Source organism: Megalobrama amblycephala, linkage group LG19 (genome assembly GCF_018812025.1).
Source record: "Megalobrama amblycephala isolate DHTTF-2021 linkage group LG19, ASM1881202v1, whole genome shotgun sequence".
Taxonomy (NCBI): domain Eukaryota; kingdom Metazoa; phylum Chordata; class Actinopteri; order Cypriniformes; family Xenocyprididae; genus Megalobrama; species Megalobrama amblycephala.
In genome coordinates, this window is record NC_063062.1 from 26,826,375 (window position 1) to 26,850,444 (window position 24,070).

A 24,070-nucleotide genomic window follows, 5' to 3' on the forward strand; every position below is an offset into this window, starting at 1 on the left:
TTTTGTTAAAGAAACATTTATTTTTACATTTCCATTTTTTTATTATAAATATACCATTGACTGACACTGTCAGACTTCACAAAATGTATAATTAATAATTAGGGTTAATAAAGCATGTTTCAAGGGGTTGCAACATATTTGTAGTGTACCCTGATTCTCAAACATAAAATCATGACATGCTAAAATATGACATTTCCACATTCATTAACATCAATACCACCATGCAAAACATTAACTACACGTTTACAGTGATCAAAAATTAGAAACATTTGGTCTCAGACTGTTCTGCTCTGTGACATAAGTTTGGCTCCACAATGCTCAGCTTCACTGAAAACAGTGTAACGAATAAAAAAAAAAAAAAGACTTTGAAGCTTTTTTCTTAGTCTTGCTGTAACTGTGTTTTATATGTGTAACGTTGCATATTTAGAATATGACACGGCAAGGCAACACAATGGCAAACAGCAGCATTAGCGTTTTCAGAAGCAAAAACGTGACTTTCAAAAAAATGTGTTCTGAAATATAATAAAATATTTAATTTAATTTCAGTTTTTTTTTTTTTTTTTTTTTTCCCCTCGCAGAATTGGTGCTCTCCAGAGGAAATGTTGCTTATAAAACAAGCAACTATGGTTTAGAGGAAAGAAGAATATAACAGAGTAATTTTTACAAACCCTGTTAAAAACATGTTCCAGGGCCAGTTGCATGATCTGTTTAGACTATTGACTTAGGCTGTGTCTGAAATCTCCCCCATATACCCTCATTCACTATTCCCTACATTACTCCACTAATATAGTCCACTTGAGGGAGAGAATGAAAGCGAGTGAGTGAATTCAGACAATGAGTGTGCCGGAAGGACTGACGCTTTTGCATAGTTTGTTCTTGCTGTTTAATAAGCATTTGAAACTTAGCAAACTGGCACCTCCAGTAGTAATTAAAAGATTTATCTTAAAATCTTTAATGGAAACTTGCTTGTATAAAGCTTAATTAAACAATTAAAAATGAATTTATACCTTTATGATATTACACTGTACCCACATTGGACCAAGGGTTTAAAAATGGATGGATGATTTAGCTGCAGGCGCCATCTTCTGGCAAGTTGCGGGAATTCATTCGGCATGCAACTTTAACAGTGCATTATGGGTATTCTCATCAGTTGTACACTTGTTCCTGCAGTGCATTGTGGGATTGAATTAGTGCACTTGATAACATCCGCTATGGTTTCGGACACCACTACAAATGGCTGTGTCCTATATAAGGGTATGGGGCGATTTTGGACACAGCCTTAGTTTTTTTTTTTTTTCTGTAAACTTTTATTTAAGACATTTGCATAAAAATCTGTCTAATTAAAAAATAAAAAGTAAGACTTGGCTATCTGCTAGTTGGTCATAGTATTTCTTAAGACGGGTTTTCAATTTTTAGATGCCACATACCTCTAAATATAAAACATGAGAGGGACACCCATCCTAAATATTAAGAAGCATCTAAATAGTTTCTTGTATAAAGAACCAATTTGTACTGTAAAAAAAAAAAAAAAAAAAAAAAAATCATATTAATAATGTCAAAATATATTTGGAAAATATTTAGTTTCATGTTTATTTATTTTAACACCCCCCCCCCTCCCCAGCACTTGTCATATTCAAAAAAAAAAAAGAAAAAAAAGAAGGAAATTTCTGCTTTAAGAAAATGAAGCCTGTTTTTAGTACTATTAAAACTTTTACAGTATGATATTTTCATGAATTTAGCACCCCAGGTCTGATATGTTTTTAAATTATATTATTTAAACTATTTTTCAAGTATTTATGTCATAGTATTTATTGTACTACCTTTAATACATGATATTTTAAATAGAAAATCATAGAATTCATTTTGTATTACACTATTGACTATCTAATAAGAATCCTTTGAGAAAAGTGAAAAGAGGGTTCCTGTTGAGAAAAACTACAGTTTCTGTTGACTGGCGAGCCTCTCTCCCAGTCTCCTGACCAGTTCTGCTAGCTCCTCTGTCTGACGGGACTTCTCCTCCAGGAGCTCATAGCGTAAACTTGAGATGTCCTGCTTTATCTCCTTTAGTTCCCCTTTAAGACACAAAGTCAACTGGATCATTACATGACCAACACATAACCAGAAGTTCATCCACCTAGAAAGGTAGTTCCATCTGAAACCACATTTTAGACAATAAAACTTTTTGTTTCATGCAAAGTTGCAATGCATTTCCCCATAGGTTTATTTTCTTTCAAGGACAAGAGCTCTCACAAAGTGCTGTGATCTGTTTAATTAACAACACAATTTCTGGTTTGGAACAATATGAGGGTGAGCAAATGATAGCACAACTGTAATTTTTGAGAAAATAAACAGGGTCAGTTTTGATTTCATGTTGACTTCAAGAGCAAAGCTTAAAGTGCCCCTATTATGCTTTTTCGAATATTACCTTTCATGTAGAGTGTAATAAAGCTGCTTGTGAATGTAAAAGGTCTGCAAAGTTTCAAAGATCAAAGAGCATGATAAATTAAGCTATTGTCTCCCAAAAGAAAGAACCGATTCTGAACTGCCTGAATCGAGTCGTCAGTAATCCCAGTCTTACTTCCTGCTAGGGCTGGGCGATATATCGCATGCGATTCTCACGCGCATTTCGCCAGTAAAGCCGGTTCCCTGATTACCGCTAAATCGCCATCACCTGCTTTCAAATGGAGCGCCTTTTAATAGACAGAGCCGTAATTCACTGATAAGCCACGCAAAATCGGGTTCATTATCGAAGTCGATTCATCTTCGATACTGAACGCGATTTTGCGTGGCTTGTCCTACAAAGGTTTGTAACAAATTTGCATAATGCCAGCCTATGGTCTTCACTGGCTGTCCATGAACAATGTCTTTTTTGACCCGCCCTCAAACACTGTAGTTGTAGCTGAAGCCTGGAAGAGTTTGGTTTGTGTTGTTGACATGTCGTTTGAAGCTTTCATTAGCCAAGGACGAACCAAGAGACTGTCTGACTGACATGTAAAGCAACCAATCACAGTTCGTTGTTTGTATCGATGTCCCTATGATACCAGATCTAATATCTAATAAATCTAATAAATGATTCGTTCAAGAACGTTGTGCAAGTTTACAGCAATGGCGCAGCGAACTTCACATACTTTTGAAAATCCAGCTTTTAGTTGATCCTGATAAGTGCTCGGCACGATTGTAAACACAACGGCTTTCTTCTTCCATGAGGGGGTTTGGCTTAATGACAGCTTTGTTTCCAGGCAGACCAATAAAAAGAATTCAACCAATCAGATGATGACTTCGAAACTGTAGTAACCAGAAGTGTTTCCCATTTTGTGTGCCTTATGCATCAGATGTTCAGCCAACGGTCCATGGACAAAACGTCTGAGGCTGAGACTACGCTAAAACTGATGTCATCGTTAGTGTTCATTACACTCTGTATACAAGTGCTGAGAAAGCTGAAATTTAGATATGGTAATGAGCGTTGCATTTTCGACACATGCTGTATTTGGTAGACCAATCACAACAGACTAGGCCATCTGACCAATCAGAGCAGTGTAGGTTCACGTAAAGGAGGGGTTTAGAGAGAGTCCTTGAAAAGCCCCAAAAGTTTCAAACACTGTGAGAAAAGAAGTGAAGCTGTAATGTATATTGTGAGAAAATGCAAGTGTTTTTTGACCTTGGATGCATGTCAGTCTATTGTAGAACAAAATTGGGAATTTTTAATACAGCACAAAATAGAGGCAATTTAATCATCAAAATGAATCGATTTTATCTTTCTGAACTCAAACCCCAATTAGCTATACTCAGTGAGTAACATTCTCATTCACAATGTTTGACATTAGATATGTCACATGGATATGTCTAGCGCATTATCAATACAACAGAAATTCACACTGTACCTTCATTAACTTCATCTCCCTCTTTGTCAGTCTGTGCTTTGATAACATATCGTTTGATTAGCCGTTTCATGATCCTCTGTGAATACAAAAAAAATAAATAATAAAAAATAGCAGGAAATCTACACAGTTGTGCTAGATTCTTGTCTCTCATATAGCTTACTTATTTTAGTAAGTAGCTATGTAATAATCAGGCTAGTGTACAGGAATCACAAAATAAAGCCAGAATTGTGTGTATTACCTGGTAGCGACTTGTATGAGGCGAATTCTTCTCACTGGACTCTTTTTGTTTACCCGACTGAGGGAAAAAATATTTCTTTGTGAATATTTAACCAAAAATATTTTGTTCTTTTAATAAATGAAAAGCTCCTCATGTCGTCTGGCCATTAGAGGGCACCAAATACCAATAAAAGGATTTCATTTTCATTGAGAACCCCACAGACAGACCATTATTATATAAATAAAACTGAAAGAAATGTTGTGAGAAAACTCTCACGCATCAGATGCATTTTGAGTCATTTAAAGAGTCTCCCCTTCATCTCACCACATTGAGCTCTGTGTCCTCTTTCAGGTCCTCTTTGTGTCTGTGAAGGGGTATTAGCAGGAGCTCTTTGAGTTTTATAGCCAGGCTGATGACTGATTTGGGGCTGGGGATGAGGTTAAATGGCACAGGCAGCGTCCCTCCTTCCTCAAAGTAAGAGAACCACAGCTTAGCCCTGGCAAACTTCCACTCCACATCTGCATCATCCTGTCAAAAAGACATATTTTATGGTTTCATTGGAAAATGGCATACAATTTATCACAATAATATCAGTGTATTTCCATGTAGATACATATAGAGTGGCCCCTTCTTCCCTGTTTTTTTGTCCTGAAAGTGTATGGGTGTCAGAGACCGTAAATCATAGAGATGGTCCCAATTGTGCACCGCTACACAGGTGCACATGCACACACCTGTCCGACATTACGTGGTGCTATAAGGAAATTTGCATTTTTTATCATAACTTTGGAAACCTATGGACTAGAAACTACATTTTTTTCCCCCAGAATCCATCGAGTCAATTTTCCTAAAAACGTACTTTTTCGAATTTCTCCTAGAAAAAAGAATTTTGATTCGTCAAAGCATTGCAAAGTTATAATTTATTTAATTGGTCAGGCAACGGCCATTTTTACGAGTTAACCTATAGCTGCTGAAAGCAATGTCCAAGCTTGTCCAAAACTTGACACAAAGACAACAGGACATTCTGAGGACGCACGCAAAGTTTCATAAAATTGGGGGCGCCACAACTACACTGTGTGCAGAATTATTAGGCAAGTTGATTTTCTGCTCATATTTTTTTTCCAAGCACATTTTACCAATTCCAATCCACATCAATCTTAATAACTACTATTAATATTGTTTTTAATCATTTATAAGTGATATATAATTGTTCATGAAGGCTGGAAATGAAAAATGCCTTATATTCAGGTGTGCAGAATTATTAGGCAGGTTTTCTTTTACAGGCAAAATGAGCCAAAAAAGAGATATAACAGACTGAAAAGTCAAAAATTATTAAATACTCATGAGAAGGATGCAATACTAATGCAATACTAGAAATTGCAAAGTTAAAGCATGACCAAGGGACAGTGAAATGCTCATTGGGTCATCAGAATTTATCTTCCAGAATCTGGCAGTAAGGTGTGGGAGTTCACTTTTAGTCCATCTCTTATCCTGAAATGTCCGTCTTGCAGAGATGGACTAAAAATGATCTTCCAAAGCTTACTGCCAGATTCTGGAAGATAAATTCCTCAAACAGTGGTAAAAGAGGATGTGGTGTTGGTCCTTCAGGAGTCACTCTCAAGCTGTCTGTCTATAAGGCCTATAAAAACCCAGTCTTCATGTATTTTATAACACTTCAGCTTGTGATTATTAAGAACGGGACATTTTTTTAGGATTCTTTAGCTAACCTAAGTCTCTGAGATCCTGACACCTTGCACTTCTGGAGACTCCAGGTAGGTTGCAGTTCTGGAAAATGGTGGCGCTGGAGACTAAAGGGTTCCTGATGGTTTCACACTTAATTCTTAATTATTTTGCAGTTAACAAGTGTCGTTTCTTCTCCAGCTATTTTTGTATGACCCCGCTGACCCAATGAGCATTTTGCTGTCCCTTGGTCATGCTTTAACTTTGCAATTTCTAGTATTGCATTAGTATTGCGTCCTTCTCATGAGTATTTAATAATTTTTGACTTTTCAGTCTGAGTTAAATCTCTTTTTTGGCTCATTTTGCCTGTAAAAGAAAACCTGCCTAATAATTCTGCACACCTGAATATAAGGCATTTTTCATTTCCAGCCTTCATGAACAATTATATATCACTTATGAATGATTAAAACCAATATTAATAGTGGTTATTAAGATTGATGTGGATTGGAATTGGTAAAATGTGCTTGGAAAAAAAGCATCTGCAAAATGCATAATTGTAAATCACAATAATAAATGTAGGAATATTATTGCACTAAAGAAAACAAAGCAAGTAGTATTTATAAAGATAAAGATCACACAAACACACTTTTAAGTAAACCATTTTACAAAAATAAGTTTAGAATTTAGATTTAAAATGATAAAACAAAGGTTTTATAATATTGAAATTTTAGTTTGGATGAAAGAAACCACAAGAACAATCTTAATTTATTTAAACAATCTTAATTTTCAACTAGGTGTTTGAAACCAACATACAAATCCACTGCTAGAGAGAGCATTTGTGTAACTGGATTTTTGACTCATCACTGATATACAGAACATCCCCATGTGACCACTAGCCCCAGTCTCCCTGTGTACTTAAGAAATAAATGACATGTAACTGGAATTTGTAGCTTCTGTAAATGCACTGATAAAACCATAGCATGCTAAAACAGTAAGGGGCAGTATGATTTGAACAGTTAAGTGTGTTGGCATATTAGTAATGGTCAACAAATAACAAGATCCCCAGATGGCAATAAAATGCATCAAAAAATAACTTCCTCTGTTTCCTGTTGCCTGATCAGTCCTCCCTCCCTCTTATTATTAATGATGTTCTTACTTTGCAGATATGTTTCATTCAATGCATGAGCAATTTATATTTCACTGTTGGATGCTACTGTAATACATTGTGAACAGCCAGTTTTGACAAGTTTTTTCTGCACAGTGTATACAAACAGGCTGCAGTTTATGAGATAATCAATTTCTACTGTGACCAGAAAGGACATCCCATTACATTTCAACAAATGTAACAGTAATATAAAGGATCTGTATCTCATTTGAAAAGGACTATGAATGGGAAATGGTGGGGTCTGGACATTTACCCTTGGCCTGTACAATCCTATCCTAACGTCTGGTCATTTCACAGATCTCATTTCATAATATGATTACCTCAATTTCCTGGAATGAGTTGTTGATCATGGCGATGAGCATGTTGAGTAAGACGATAACCATGGTAACGTTGTAGACTCCATAAAGTACATAGCCAATATTTTCAATGAATTTGTGCCCGTTGTTGATGACGACAGACTTGACCTCAGAAAGTCCAAAAATAGCCCAGAATAAAGTTTTAAAGCTCTCCTCCACACTGGAGAAGAAGAAGAAAAAACAGATGACTTCCTTTAGGTCTGGGGTGTGTTATATAATAGTATTTCATTCATCAATGTCAATTAAAAAAAATCTATAAAATATTTGCTGTGGTAAGGATAATTATTGCATACACATAAACATATGAATGTTTAAGAACATATACTGTATGTTTATGTCAATTTACTTCAAACAAAATTTGGTAACACTACAATAAGGTTCCATTTGTTAACATTAGTTAACTATCATAACCAATGAAAAAAGTTCTAAAGTTTTTAATAATCGTAGTTAATATTAATTTCAGCATTTACTAATACATTATTAAAATCAAAAGTTGTATCTGTTAATATTATTTAATGTAACTGAGCTAACAAACTAACAAAAAAACAGTTGTATTTATTTTAACTAACATTAACAAAGATTAACTTTTACCAAATGTATTGTGCATTGTTAGTTAATGCTATTTAGTGCATTAATGTTAACTAATAGAATAGAATAGAAATGCTTCTGCTGAAGACGTCAGCCCACATGATTTCAGCTTATATATAATATATATATATAATCAACATTTGTAAATGAGTAGTTTTATGTTTTTAATTTGATTATGCTGTTCGATTATGCTTCATGGGATTGTAGTTCTTTCCCTCACTAAAGCCATACAGTACACAGTCTTGTACCTTTGTATTTTTGTCCGATTTTTGGAATACTTTTTTGCTTCAAATCAAATTTTGTAGTATTGTGATTCTCTAGGTTCATGGCTTATAACACTTTAATGAATACTTTTTTTAAAGTCCCTATGGGAAAAATGAATGGAAAAAACACTTCTGGAACCAGCGCTGCTGAAAAAGGGGCCAGGCACTAATGCACTCTGTCTGTAAGCTTCAAAGACAACTCTTATAAACTGAGAAAATATACTTTTTGCAAATGTACTTTCTCATCTGGGGAATTTTTTGATGACTCATCTTGTAGTAACAGTGGTATTATGACCAAATCAAATGCTCTCTCAAATGAACCTACCTGTAATATAAGTTGCCTTTGACTAGGAATAGAAAGTAACAAGTGGTTCATGGCTCTGACTAAAGACTACAGAATGTTTTTTTTTTTTTTTTTCTTCAAAGTCCTGCCCAAACATGATGTTTTTAATTGGAAATACTCCAAAAAAAACTACAAAAAACTTTGCAACAAAGCTAAAAATGATCGCTCACTTTTTCAGAGAAATATTTTTCCATTAACCCTCTGGAGTCTGAGGCTGATTTGGGGCCTGGAGAAGTTTTGACATGCTCTGACATTTGTGCTTTTTTAAGTTGTTCATAAACATATAAATGACAAAAGTGTCATTACACTGTATTCAGCACAAACTAGGCTACAATAATATGTGAGGAACATGTATGTACATGTTTGTGTTTTTGAAGGAATAATGTTTATGCGTGGTTACTGAAAAAACAAAAAACTTAAGTCACTGAAATAAGGCCAAAATAAGTATATTAAATCTGTGTTCACAAGACTTTAGGGTATTGGAGGTTGTAAACTAGAGTTTTTGCTTCAAAATTATGTAAAAATTATGCTGCCTACTCCTTCATATAAAACAATATATTGATTTAGTTTTTGTAAGACACTTTTTGCCAAGAAACACAGTATGCATGGAGGCGTGAATCACCACTGAAAAATGGGCCATTCTCACCTGAGAAGACAAAAGAATTGGATAGTAATGAGCTGAAATGACTTGCATATTAATGAGGCATTTCAGTCAGGTAGGCTGTGAAAAAAACCTTCTGTGATGTCTCAAGCTCATCATGATATATGAAACATACAGAAAAATATATTACAATATAAAGTAATGGTTTTATATTATACTTTAAAATATAATGTATTTCTGTGATGCAAAGAGTCTGAATATAGGCTTTTAGTTTAAAAGCATGCACATTTGGAGAAATATTGGATTCTCATATGCTTATGTCAATTTTCTATACAGAGAAGTTATATTTATTTAATATTCATTGTCATTACTATGAGCGCTGGTGTTTTCAATTCATCCTTGAAGTCGGAGGGCGCTCTCTGTGCATTTTTAGTCCACAAATTCATCTAAAAGAAGAAGAGGCTATTCCATGAATGGAGTTTCCAATTCATACTGCAGCCGGAGGGCGCTAAAGAAACAAAAACTCATCTAAAATTCATCTATAGAAGAAAAGAAAACAGGAACTAACTGCATGTCTTCTAGAGCTCCCTAACTTTTACATCCAGATAAACACTTTTCAAGACAATAAATACACGACTGAGACGATGAATGCATGTATTGCCTCTGAATTTGCGTCTGAATAGCGCTGGCTCCGTGGGCGTGGCCGCATTAGCAGATAATGAGCTGAATCACGGACTTCTGACATGGCTCTCTTTTCATACAGATTACATAAACACAGAAGGTTTGTTTTCGATTTGACTTAAATGATTTAAAACCTGACATCTTAACGTTTTTTAAGACATAAGTTTAACTTTTCTGTGATTAGTATTCACTAAGTTACAGTTCATTTTCTGAGAACTATCAGATTGCGGCAGGAGATCACGAAACTTCTAGCGAAGGACGCGGTAGAGCCTGTCCCCCCGACCGAGATGAAGAAGGATATTTACAGCTCTTACTTCATTGTATAGACCTGAAGAACGCATACTTTCATGTACGAGCATACCAGTACAAGGTCCTCCCTTTCAGGCTGTCCCTGTCTCCTTGCATCTTCACGAAGGTTGTGAAGGCTGCCCTTGCTCCTTTGCGGGCATTCACATTCTCAATTACCTCGACGACTGGCTTGATTGACTACTGGACTCGGTCACTATGACTGCACAGCTCTCTCTGGACCGCGCTCAGTTAATGCTACATTTCTTGAAATACTTTTAGAGGCTCCTGGGGCATATAGCATCTACAACCGCAGTCATGCTGCTCAGATTGTTACATCTGAGACTGCTGCAGCATTGGCTTCAGTCTTGAGTCCCGAGATAGGCATGGGACCACGCACATACATTGCATGGCTATCAGGGCAGGAGTTCTCCTAGGTCAAGTGTCCAGGTGTGTTTTGTTACAACCAACACCTCTAAGACAGCCTGGGATGCCGTGTGCTTTGGGCATGAAGTTTTTGGCCCCTGGAGAGGACCCCATCTGCATTGGCAAATCAACTGCCTAAAATTGTTGGCTGTGCTATTGGCCCTGAGGAGGCTTCGGCCATTGATTCAGGAGAACCATGTGTTGGTCCACACAGACAACACAGCGACGGTGGTGTATATAAATCGCCAGGGCGGGATCCACTCTCATCGCATGTCACAACTCACCCGCCATCTCCTCCTTGAGTCAGTAATGACTGAAGTCGCTGCGTGCCATTCATATCCCGGGCAACCTCAATTGCACAGCCGATGCGCTCTCACGACAGGTCACGTACTGCGGAGAATGGAGACTCCATCCCCAGATGGTCTAGCTGATATGGAGTCAATACAGAAAGACACAGGTGGACCTGTTTGCCTCCCGCGAATCCTCCCATTGTGCTCTGTTGTACTCCCTGACCGAGTCCCCTCCCCCCACCGCCGGCATGGATGCACTAGCGCACAGCTGGCCCCGGGGCTTACCAAGTATGCGTTTCCACCAGTGAGCCTTATCGCACAGACTTTGTGCAAGGTCAGGGAGGATGAGGAACAAGTCCTAAGTCCTACCCATACGTTGAACTGACCGACAGAAAGGGAACATCTTGGTTACATGTGGTAACCCTCGTTCCCTGATGGAGGTAACGGAGACGTGTACCTCTGGCCACAACTCTGTACTGATGGCTGAAGTGGCCGAGATGCTACCTTGGCTCCTCAGAACAAAAGAGAAGCGCAGCTTGCATGCTGCCGGCCTTATACCCGTATGAAAGGGTGTGGCCTGGCATGCAAATCATGCACGCCAATTTCATTGGCCTGTTCTGATACTCTCAGAGGTGATTGGGGCTCTCAAGAGCGAATCCCCATATCTCGGTTTCAACACACATCTCTGTTCCCTCCGTCAGGGAACGAGGGTTACCATACGTAGCCGAGATGTTTTCTCATGTGACTAGTTTGGCGAAACTCACCTATATGGTCTAAAAGCTACTGTATGTACTAAATGGCAGTCCAATTTTGATTTCACATTCTTTAATGAATTCATTTTGAATTTAAATTAATTACTTATCTATTTCATGTCGACCTGAGGCTTTTTAAATATCAAGAGCATGAAGAGTCCAAGACTCTTATTCACTCTCATGTCCACATGGACATGGTCGTGGTGTGGCAGTCATGATAATTGAATTTGCCAAACGCCTACATCCAGTATGTCCTAGTGCATTGCTGCCAAGGCTCTGGGCATTTTGTAATTTTATAACGAATAAAGACATTGATGTGATACCATTACCAAGGAAGAGATAAACAATCATTAAAGGAATTAATGTCAATCAAACAGATATGTTCATTGCTTACGTTGTGAAAGCACCGTTTTGCTTTGCTCCACGATAGTATGAGTAGAGGTTAAACATTCCAATCATGAAGGCCACAAACACCATTATGAAGATCACCATGAATTTAAATATGTCTTTCACAGTCCTGCCCAGAGAGATCTGCAAGGGCCCAAAGCTTTCATTGGCCGGCAGGATGTACGCAATCCGAGAGAAGCTCAGAACCACTGCGATGGCATAAAGGCCCTCGGAGATCAGCTGAGGGTCTGAAGGAACCCAGTGGACACGAGCTGAAATATATAAAAAGGAAACTTGTAAAGGCTGAGAATCTGGTCTTTCAAAACACAGGTCTTTCAAAAGTCAAGCTGAAGGTATTCAACATGGAAAGTCATTGGTAGAAAAAGTGTGATCTGCTACATTGATGTTCCAACTTGTCTCCCATTTCATTAAAGGATAAGTTCAACCAAAAATGAAAATTCTATCATTTACTCACCCTCAAGTTGTTCCAAAACCTGTATGAATTTCTTTCCTCTGCTGATCACAAAATAAGATATTTTGAAGAATATGGGTAACTAAACAGTTGATGGGGCCCACTGACTTCCATAGTATTTTTTCTTTCTATACTATGCAAGTCAATGTGGTCCACCAACTGTTTAGTTACCCATATTCTTCAAAATATCTTCTTTTGTATTAAGCAGAAGAAAGAAATTTATACAGGTTTGGAACAACTTGAGGGTGAGTAAATGATGACTGAATTTTTGGGTGAACTATCCCTTTAACTCTTTCCCTGCCAGCATTTAAAAAAACAAAAAAAAGCTTTTTTAATAATTTTTACAAAAAATTCATGGCCCCCAGAATATTTTGCTGAATGAATGTGAAAATATATCAAAAGAAAGAACAGAGCTTCTGCTTAAACAAAAAAAACAAAACACTTTTATTCTAGCTTTATGCATTCTTTTATCAACACTTAAATGTGGGCAAGTTTCATAAAAAAAGAACATAGATTGAGTAGATAGAGTCCATCAACACTCCCCAAAGCTTCAGTCTTATACCTCTTTGTAGGTTGACATTTCATTCAATAACGTGAGGCAGTTTTGATCTGCTGTTCAGTTTAAATGCACATTCATAATAAGGAGGACAAGATAGATAGTGAAAGAAGCAGCATGTGCCACAAATTTTAGGAAAGGACCATGTATGATCAACATTGCATAAAAAAAAAATATATCAAAAAAAAAAAAATCAATCTTTTGCAAAACTAATTTTCGCATTGTTGAAGTAATGTTGTAGAAATCATAATAATCATTTATTTATTTGGCAGTTTTGATGCTCCATAGAGCACATTCTTGAGATTATGTCAAAATAAAGTGATTTTAAAAATGTTGCTATTGTTTTTTTGTTTGTTTGTTTTTTGACATTTTCAACTTTCTTTAGTGTGTAATGTTGTTATTTGAGCATGAAAAGGTTTTAGTGAGTTCCGTTGGTAGTGTGTTGAAACTCGACCAATCAGAGCACAGTACACTTTTTGGAAGGAGGGGCTTCTTAGAGACAGGAATTAAACAGAGCGTTACAGACAGACTGGGAAGAGAGGTGCTGCAATGAAGTAAAATATGTGAAAAATAATGTGTTTTTTGAACATTCAAGCATGAAACCCTAGTTAAGACCCCAAAAACAAAATCAAGACTTTGAAAAGGGGCATAATAGGTCCCCTTTAAATGGACAAAGCATTATTTCTTCAGTAAAGCTTGACAGCAGTACTCACCAAGACGATAGTATTCTATCTCAAGGGGCAAGGTAATGTTTGATAGATCTGTGTAGTGCTTGTCGACGTAACTCTGAGCAACATTTGCATGCCAAAATGCCATAAATCTGGCAATGAAGGAAGTAACAAAAAGGGTCAGCATTCCAAAGTCCAGCAAATTCCAAGGCTCCAGCAGATATTCCCGAGGACCCTGAGACCATATTTCTTTGCATTCAGCCCAAATCATTCCTTTAATCAGAAGAGACAGATAATTAAATTTATTATAAAAATATTCATGCACCCAGTCATTCAGTGTTTGATATTTTTAAGCAAACGGCTTGAGTCTGTAGTGAAATTATTTTTTTCTTTTCTAATTGAACAATATCACTTTCACAGATCATTTTTACAAATATTTCTAATATATTTTCATAGGGCAGATGTGACAGATGTTAGACAGTTTGAAGAGTCGTGACCCTTCTGTGGATCATTGTGTTCTTGCAGCAGTCATTTGGGATTTATTTTAGTACATAGCTGTGGGAACTTTCCTTAAACTTAATGTCTAATGTGTCATCTTTTACTCACCCTCATGTCATTCCAAACCCATATGTACTGGTCATATGGACTACTTTCATAGTGATTTTATGATGCTTTATTGTCTTTTTTGGAACTTACTCACCAATTGTCATTCTGCAAAAGTTCCGGTTGTGTTCCAAATATATATATATATATATATATATATATATATATATATATATATATATATATAGGTTGGGAATGTCATGTGAGCAAGTAAATGATCTTATTTAGAATAAATGTTTGATTTGTTATTGCATAACACAGTGAGAGGTTTCCGACCTATGACCCAGGAAATGATCAACATTTCCATCCAGGTAAAAGGTGTGGTCTTCATGCGGAACAATTGGGAGGGGTGGTCGTGGATGGTCATATTTGGTAAGAGAGTTGTCCCTTCAAAACGGTCAGCAGCGTTCATGATGAGAAGGCCAAGAAAGATTGTGAAGGAAGCTGCATGTGCCACAAATTTTAGGAAAGGACCACGTATGATCTTCCCCAACTTGAATTAAAAACATTGCACAAAACAAATAAAAAGTTGCATTGTTAAATTATTAATATTGTATTAAGTCAGAAACAGCACAGTTAATATTAAGAATAAATCCATACACAATATTGTTCTTTTCTCGCTTATAATATTACGTAAGCATAACAGAAATTCAGTGCCATGGCTGGATTCGCATTGGCTAAAGGTTGAGGTTATTGCAGTCTGACCTTGCTTGAGGGTGCTATCCAGTACAGTAAGGCCAGGATGGGAAGTCCAACCACCACCCCCAGAACCACAAGTAACTTGACAGCTGTGGTCTGCTGCCTGAGCCCAGACAGATTCTCATACCATATGGACAAAAGCTGCTGTTGGCAGTTTGGATGGGCTACAAACTGTGTAGGAGGCATAAAAGCAGGCAGAGATACAGTAAACAGATATGTTAATATTACTGTACTATTATCCACAGTAATGAAGCATTTGTATTTCAACACTTAGGGCAACTTGGTTGAATCAATTTGCCTATTATCATTTACTGAAAACTTTGTGTGCATTATTAATGTTTATTATGAGAGAAACCCACCTTTTTCAGCTCATATTTGATGGCCAGTTTTAACCGAACTAGATTAGGTCTGTCGCTCTTGTCAAAGTGGCCACCTGTCTCTGTGTCTCCATTTAAAACGGCTTCCACCTCCTCCGTATTCCGACAAAGATCCAGAAGTCCAACTACAAAATCCTTACATTGCATAGACAGCTTCTTATAATCATTCTGTGAATGGAAATTAGCATAGATTTGTTGAAAATACACACAAGTATGATGAAAATTACTCCATTTTGACCCCAAACCTGAAGTATACGTTAAAGGTGCCCTAGAATTGAAAATTGAATTTACCTTGGCATAGTTAAATAATTAGAGTTCTGAAAATGGAAATGACATACAGTGAGTCTCAAACACCATTGTTTCCTCTTTCTTATGTAAATTTGATTTGTGCAAAAGACCTCTGAAGAACAGGCGAATCTCAACATAACACCGACTGTTATGCAACAGTCGGGATCATTAATATGTACGCCCCCAACTTTTGCATATGCCAGCCCATGTTCAAGGCATTAGACAAGGCAGTATTAACGTATGGAGCAGCACAGCCGAATCAACAGACTTTATGCAGGTAAGCAAACAAGGACAACAGCGAAAAATGGCAGATGGAGCAATAATAACTGACATGATATATATGTATAATTCATAAACACAACTTCATTCTTTATAAATCTCTCCAACAGTGTGTAATGTTAGCTTTAGCCCATTAGCCAAACATAGGCTACTATCAAACTCTGATTTTTGATTCAGAATCAAATGTAAACATCCAAATAAATACCATACTTATATGGTCTGATATGCTGCATGACGAACACTTTGTAAAGATCCATTTTGAGGGTTATATTAGCTGTGCGAACTTTGTTTATGCAATGTATTATAGAGTTGCGACCTTGGGTGCGGGGAGCACGAGCATTTAAAGGGGACACGCACAGAATCTGTGCATATTTAATGATGCCCCAAAATAGGCAGTTAAAAAATTGAATAATAAAAAAAATCTATGGGGTATTTTGAGCTGAAACTTCACAAACACATTCAGGGGACACCTTAGACTTATATTACATCTTGTGATAAAGGGTTCTAGGGCACCTTTAAAATAAAAGGTATTTCAAGTAAAGTCCCACAAAAATATAAATACTGTGGCCATGAATTAAGAATTCGTTCCCACAACGTGAGAATTTTTTTCCTCGTTTTAGTAAATCATGGATACGCAGTTATCTCGTTTAACTAAAACAAGGGAACAGTTATCACAACATGGCCACAACTTCTTAATTTGTCACAAATTCCTAATTTGTGGCCAAGATTTAACTAAAAAGAGGGGCCAAATTAATAAACATGGCCACAATTTGCTAGGTACACCTTGCTAGTACCAGGTTGGAGCCCCTTTTGCCATCAGAACTGCCTTAATTATTAGTGGCATAGATTCAACAAGTTGCTGGAAACATTCCTCAGAGATTTTGATAGCATTACGCAGTTGCTGCATATTTTTCGGGTGCACATCCATGATGCGAATCTCCCATTCACCAATTCATAATGGTGCTCTATTAGATTGAAATCTTGTGACTGTGGAGGTCATTTGAGTATATTGTTATATTCAAAAAAACAGTTTGAGATGATTCAAGCTTTGTGACATGGCACATTATCCTGCTGGAAGTAGCCATCAGAAGATGAATACACTTTACTCATAAAGGAATGAACATGATCAGCAACAATACTCAGTTAGTCTGTGGCATTTAAAGGTGCTCTAAGTGATCCTGGGTGGATGTAATTTCCTGTTGACGTTCGAAGTGTTGTCAAACAAAACAGAGGCTAGCTAGACCCTCCCTCCTCCTCCTCCTCCCCCTCCCCTCTGTGCTTCCTGAAACAGTCATGAACGCGCATTTAAAATCATTCTTGTCGGTTATTGGCTGAAGCATGTTTATTATGATTCGTGGTCCAGGCTGCACCAGTTTGTTTTTATTGCCATTTTATGAGCTTGTGGCGACTACAGAGACCACGTTTTTTTACAGTGTATTCATGGGACAGGCAGCTAGCGGATAGTGAGGAGATGTTTGCTGTACGTGACAAAAAATGTTTTGGCCTAAAAACGCGTGACATCACTTAGAGCACCTTTAAATGATGCTCAATTGGTACTAAGGGGCCCAAAGTGCACCAAGAAAATATCCCCCACACCATTACACCATCATCAGAAGCCTAAACCATTGATACAATGCAGAATGGATCCATGCTCTCATGTCGTTTATGGCTAATTCTCACCCTACCATCTGAATGTCGCAGCAGAGATCAAGACTCATCAGATCAGGCAATGAATTTTCAATATTAATATTGTTCATACTCAGGGTAAGTGATTTGAACAATCTGATATCTGAATAGAGACTGTAAGCAATCTCCATGAACAGCAACCACCTGACAACACCAAACACCCAGGACACCCTGGCCCTGCAAACATCCAAATCAACCTAGAAACCATCCTCTAATGCTACAGCAACCCCCAAATTAATGTTGGCATAGGTGAGCACCACTCACTTAATGACTTAATGACTTAATGAAAGATATTGTAAAGTGTTACAAAAACATTTCGTGACAGAATTACGGTCACAGCCAGAGATTGCCACCTATGATTATCCTTAATGGTTGGAAACTGAATGCAACTGGCATGTGATTATGCACATGTCATAGCAGATAATAGTTATGTTTTTTCTTTCTTTCTAGAGAACCATCTTACCATCTGTTTAAGACTGAATCTGCATACAAAACCTTACACCCATCAATAATAATATAAGCAAGAAGAGCAAATCCACCCACTCTAAGGCAAAGGCTGCAGACTCACTAACTACCAAGCAAGATTGCACACCCACATCCATATGCACTCTGCATAAAAAGTTAAAAGAAAAAAAACCTGAATCAGATTTCTTAAACCTATTAAATGCTTGTCTTTTTGCTAATTTACTTCCAGCCTGATATTGATAATAACCTATATCTATTGATTTTACCCAATGAAATGTTTGGACAAACCCGTTCTTCTTTACTGTGTTGACAATGACATATAACCTATTGAAAAAGTAAGTTGGGATGGGAAATATCACATTCTTCCATGTTCCATTATTTAAAGAGGACCTATTATGCTTTTTTACCTTTCCTTTAGTATGTATCTGTTTGTGCATGTAAACGATCTGCAAAGTTACAAGCCACAAAGTCCACGCGTAAACGGCTCCAACAGAAAACACTCACCTGAAACACCTTGTTCGCAATCCTGCCATTATTTCCATGACGTGGTTACGTCACCATGTAACACATTTGCATAAGTTAATTACAAGGCCAGGAAGAGTTTATGACATGTTGAGGAAACTTATTTTTTTGTTTTTTACTTAGAGGGAAAAACATTAACCTGGACTTCCAAATGCAGAGGAATCGAAGAATTAGTGGTCTAAATTTATTTTTAACACTATTGCTCAGCAGTACAACTTTGTTTTCTCACCGTTTTTCTGACTACTGCTTCTTGAACCGTGCAGTTGAATGCAGTGTGTTAACGGACATACAGTTTTTACTGTGATTTAGAGAAATGACAGTTATAAATTCACATCTGAAATGTAAGAGATGTATAAAATAAAAAAACTTCCACTTGTAAATGACCTGCTCAAGTTGTGCTAGCGAGACTGTCATTATCAGACTTGGCTCAAATTGATAACGTAACTCCCCTTACCGGTTATGTAACAACTTAAATTATAAGAAAAAGAATGAATTTTTTGAATATTAAATCATGTTAACCTATTCTAGTAGACCTGCTGAACAAAATTATGAACTTGTAAATGAGAATAATAGGAGCCCTTTAATAATAGGATCTATATTTTCTCTTCCTTTATACTATTATGCCTACCTTAAACTCTTTTTCTATGTTGGCCAGTACAGCCAGTTCATTGCTGAGCTCTAGAGCCGTCAGTACTGGGTCCTCACTGGACAGGGACAGGTAGGCGGGGCTAGCCAGCCCTTTGTAGGCATTGATTCTGGAACGCGAATGGCTAAAAGAGTCATGCCTCTGGTGATAAAGACAGCTGTTACATTTGCAGAAGTAGTCATGTGGGCGCGCAATGCGGGCACCCTTCCTTAGCAGAATGTGCACAATCTCGTATTCATGGCAATGAGAAGCTAGTATAATGGGTGTAATATCATGGGAAAACCGAGTGCCATCCTCATCATAGGCGAAGAAGTCGTCTTGTGTCTCTGCCTGGAGGGGGCTGCTAGTAAGTTTGGTTGTGTCTGCAAAGGCCTGGTGGCCCAAAATGGCCTCCACAATACGAATGTATCCTTTACTTATGGCTAAAAGCAAAGCATCACCTATCCTGGCCAGGTTCTCTTTTTTCAGCAAGAGTTCTGTAACTTCTAGGTGCTCATTGGCAACCGCAAGCTGCAATGCACTCTGGCCCATGTAGTCCACACAGTTGACATTAAGTTCAGGAAGTTCTTCTAGCATCCTACGGATGACAGGGATATTTCCATACTCAGCCGCCTCTAGGAAACGCTCTTCAGTTGAGGACAAACTACTGTAACGGGCGTTAAACATGTAGGCCGGTCTTCGCGTAGCCATGCGCCGGCTCTTAGCCAATGCGTGCCTCTGAATGTCATCATTGCTCCACCTATTCCGACAGAGAGAAAATCAAAATCACAAACTTGTTTAAAACAAAGTATTGGTAAGTGAACAGAGGGGTGAGGTGAGAAACAACAGGGACCGGGTAAACATGATGCATACAACAACGATCTGGCACAGGACATTTCCTGAAGCACCCATGCCATTTTAGCTTGATTCTAAAAATCTTTGAGCTTGTCAATTGTGATTCATGTTTCATACCCAAGCACTTCACATCGCAAGTGCCATGAGCTACCAGGTGAGCTATTGAGCAAGTTTACTATATCAGAATGTATGTAGAATGTATTAGTTTACAGAATGTATTAGTTTACAAATCATAAACTATGGTAAAAGTGTTTATGAGGTCATTATATAGTATTGTGCCATGAACCACACAAAATAAGTTTGCTGTACTAATAATTTGTTTGAAAAGGAATACAAGGAATATAATTTTGCTAAAAACTGCAGTTAATTGTATAGTATGTATGTTTGTGGAGTCTTGCAAAAAGAGGCATATTATGAATTATATAATATGATTATAAATATTATTGTATATTTTAAACATGTATTTAAAAATATATTTTCCCTTTAAATAGCTACTTCGAATTATAAGTAGCCTGTTAGCTTGACCACTATTATGCTATCATGAATTTTTTTGACTAATGTAATGTTTAGCTGTATATCATCCTCACGGGTTTCCAAGGCTGAGTGTTCAGAATGAAGAGGTTTCATGCAGAGTGCAGACCAAAAATATTTGGACATCTGGTGGTTGACAAACGTTAATGGATCATGTTCATAGTTAATGTGATGAACTACACCTGTGATTACCCTGATAGGACACCTGTGTGAATTTGAAAAGAACTGCAGTTCATACATTCATAAAAATTTATTTGGGACCAGTTGGTTTAAAGTATATATATATATATTAGGGCTGGGCGATATATCGCATGCGATTGTCACGCGCATTTCGTCAGTAAAGCCGGTTCCCTGATTGCCGCTAAATCGCCATCACCTGCTTTCAGATGGAGCGGCATTTAATAGACAGAGCCGTAGATCACTGATAAGCCCCCCAATATCGCGTTCATTATCGAAGGCGATTCATCTGCGATATGAATGCGATATTGCGTGGCTTATCAGTGATCTACGGCTCTGTCTATTAAATGCCGCTCCATCTGAAAGCAGGTGACGGCAATCAGGGAACCGGCTTTACTGACGAAATGCGCGTGACAATCGCATGCGATATATATATATATATACATACACAGAGCACAGCATAAATGATGAGTACACCCCCTCTGAACAAATATGTCATTAATAGCCATAAAATAAGTAAATTAGCCAATTTTGTTTAAATTAAGGATTGCAGAAATGAGTACACCCTAGATTTAATTCAACAAATGTATAATTTTCTAGTACTTATATGCCCTCCATAATTTTGAATATACTGCTCTAACCCTTCTTGGCACGGAGTGTACAAGTTCATGACAAATCGTTACATCTGTCCTTTTTAACTCCTGAATGATGAGCTCCTTAAAGGTGCCCTAGATTATGTTTTTAAAAGATGTAATATAAGTCTACGGTGTCCCCTGAATGTGTCTGTGAAGTTTCAGCTCAAAATACCCCATAGATTTTTTTTTATTAATTTTTTTAACTGCCTATTTTGGGGCATCATTATAAACGCGCCGATTTTATGCTGCGGCCCCTTTAAATCCCGTGCTCTCCGCCTACAGAGCTCGTGCTTGCCTTAAGCAGTGCCTTAACAAAGTTTACACAGCTAATATAACCCTCAAAATGGATCTTTACAAAGTGTTCGTCATGCATACTGCATGCATGCGTTGGATTATGGGAGTATTGTATACTGTTATATTGTTTACTTCTGATTTTGAATGAGTTTGATAGTGCTCTGTGGCTAACGGCTAATGCTACACTGTTGGAGAGATTTATAAAGAATGAAGTTGTTTATGCATTATACAGACTGCAAGTGTTTAAAAATGAAAATAGCGACGGCTCTTGTCTCCGTGAATACAGTAATAACCGATGGTAACTTTAACCACATTTAACAGTACATTAGCAACATGCTAACGAAACATTTAGAAAGACAGTTTACAAATATCACTAAAATTATCATGTTATCATGGATCATGTCAGTTATTATTGCTCCATCTGCCATTTTTCGCTATTGTTCTTGCTTGCTTACCTAGTCTGATGATTTGGTTGTGCACATCCAGACGTTAATACTGGCTGCCCTTGTCTAATGCCTTTTATAATGTTGGAAACGTGGGCTGGCATATGCAAATATTGGGGGCGTACACCCCAACAGTCGGTGTTATGTTGAGATTCGCCTGTTCTCCGGAGGTCTTTTAAACAAATGAGATTTATATAAGAAGGAGGAAACAATGGAGTTTGAGACTATGTCACTTCCATGTACTGAACTCTTGTTATTTAACTATGCCAAGATAAATTCAATTTTTCATTCGAGGGCACCTTTAAATGCCCTGATCTGGGGAGATAGGGGGAGTGTTGCTCAACTCGTCTCTACAGAATCCCCCACAGGTGCTCAAGAGTGTTAAGATTGAGTGCAATACATGTCCACAGAAGGTTTTTCACCTTGGGAAAATGCATATCCTCATTGTCATGTTGAAAAAATGCCCAACAATGCAGGGAATGAGGAAAGGGTAACATCTTATGTTTCAAGTTTCAACTGACTTTATTGTGCTTTGGCTACAGTAGGTTCCAGTGAGAACAACAACCATGCATGTCATTTCTGCAGGCTGCATCTTACTCTGTGAGATAAACAGTCACTCTTTTCATAGCTTTTGCTGGCTCTGAGACACTCGCTTGGTATTTCTTCTGCTCTTTGTCTAGCAAAAAAATCCCTCATCACTAAACGAAAGCTTAAAATGAAGGCTTTATTATTTCAGGGGCTTTGTCACAAGTCCATTGTTTTTGAATTTCTGTGTTACTTTTGCTATATTTTCACACTTAAAACAATGATTTGATAATCCTCTTGTACCACTGTCCTCTTTTGTGCTAAGAAATAAGTCTCCTGACAGTTCTCTCCCAAGTGCTTCCATTGTTGTCAGCATTAAGTCTGAGAATGATTCAGTGGACTATATAACACTTTTAATTGTCAATAAATTACTTCTCTTTAAATGTTTTGGTTTAACCCTCTGGAGTCTGAGGCTGATTTGGGGACCTGGAGAAGTTTTGATATGCCTTGACATTTGTGCTTTTTTCAGTTGTTCATAAACATAGTAACATACTTACCTGTTGATCAAACATTGGCTTGAACTTACACCAGATTTTTTTTTTAAACTTTATTTAGTAACTTTTAGGAGGGTGTACTCATTTTTTGCTATCACCTTGATAAGAAAATCTTATTTTCCTGAATAATATTGACATGCTTCTTTGGTAATTGATTAAGCAGACTTGCTGAAACATTATATCTCTAAAGAATCATAACATGTATTCCAAGTAATTGAGTAAGTGCTGACTTTCAGAAGTACACTGTTCACTGTACACAGATGAGATGTTTATAATCTCTTTTTCAGATTATACTTGAATCAATGTTAATGGATCTAAAATGCTTATTAATTTAAAAACAACAACAACATTTTAAATGTGAAACATCTGAGATTTACCAAATTACAGAGTTGTTTAAAATGTTGTTGAAAAAACTGGGTAACAAATGTATGTGTCAGACAAAGAATACAGGATGAAAATGTGCCTAAATGATTGCGTTTAAATTGCCTAATTTTGTTTGAAACAATTTGTTTGTTTCCGTAGCAATAACAGCGCTGAATCAGAGATTGATGAGCCCTCCCACACAATGCTGTCTTGGTTAATCAAGAAAAAAATCATTTCAGAAGTCAAGGGGCATTAACTACTGTTAGATAAATCAGATAAATGTTCTCTTCTTTACACCTAAATCTGTATATTCCCTTTAAAATTCAAGACAAGAACAACTATATCTTCATCTTTGTATTTTGAGTGATAATAATAATAATGCATTTTATTTTAGGCGCCTTTCAAATCACTCAAGGTCACCGTACAACAAGAAAAAGCAACAAGAACAATATTTAAAATAATAAATAACAGTAAATGCCAATAACCTAAGTAAAATGCAGCAATTACAAAACATGACAGCTATAAGAATAACAAAAAACAA

At 37.2% G+C, this 24,070-nt stretch overlaps 1 protein-coding gene across 2 annotated transcripts in view; it reads right to left on the reverse strand.

Annotated features, from left to right (window-relative positions):
- Positions 1 to 24,070, reverse strand: part of trpc6b (transient receptor potential cation channel, subfamily C, member 6b) — a 27,382-nt gene continuing 3,312 nt past the window's right edge. For both annotated transcript variants that reach the window (XM_048168628.1, XM_048168627.1), the window contains 11 exons: positions 19,156 to 19,912; positions 15,270 to 15,455; positions 14,917 to 15,081; positions 14,488 to 14,704; positions 13,654 to 13,881; positions 11,920 to 12,184; positions 7,261 to 7,456; positions 4,423 to 4,626; positions 4,120 to 4,176; positions 3,882 to 3,957; positions 1 to 2,072 (listed from right to left, as the gene is read on the reverse strand). In XM_048168628.1, coding sequence (XP_048024585.1) covers positions 1,936 to 2,072; positions 3,882 to 3,957; positions 4,120 to 4,176; positions 4,423 to 4,626; positions 7,261 to 7,456; positions 11,920 to 12,184; positions 13,654 to 13,881; positions 14,488 to 14,704; positions 14,917 to 15,081; positions 15,270 to 15,455; positions 19,156 to 19,912 — 2,488 coding nt within the window. In that variant the 3' untranslated portion in view covers positions 1 to 1,935. The remainder of the gene's footprint in view (positions 2,073 to 3,881; positions 3,958 to 4,119; positions 4,177 to 4,422; positions 4,627 to 7,260; positions 7,457 to 11,919; positions 12,185 to 13,653; positions 13,882 to 14,487; positions 14,705 to 14,916; positions 15,082 to 15,269; positions 15,456 to 19,155; positions 19,913 to 24,070) is intronic.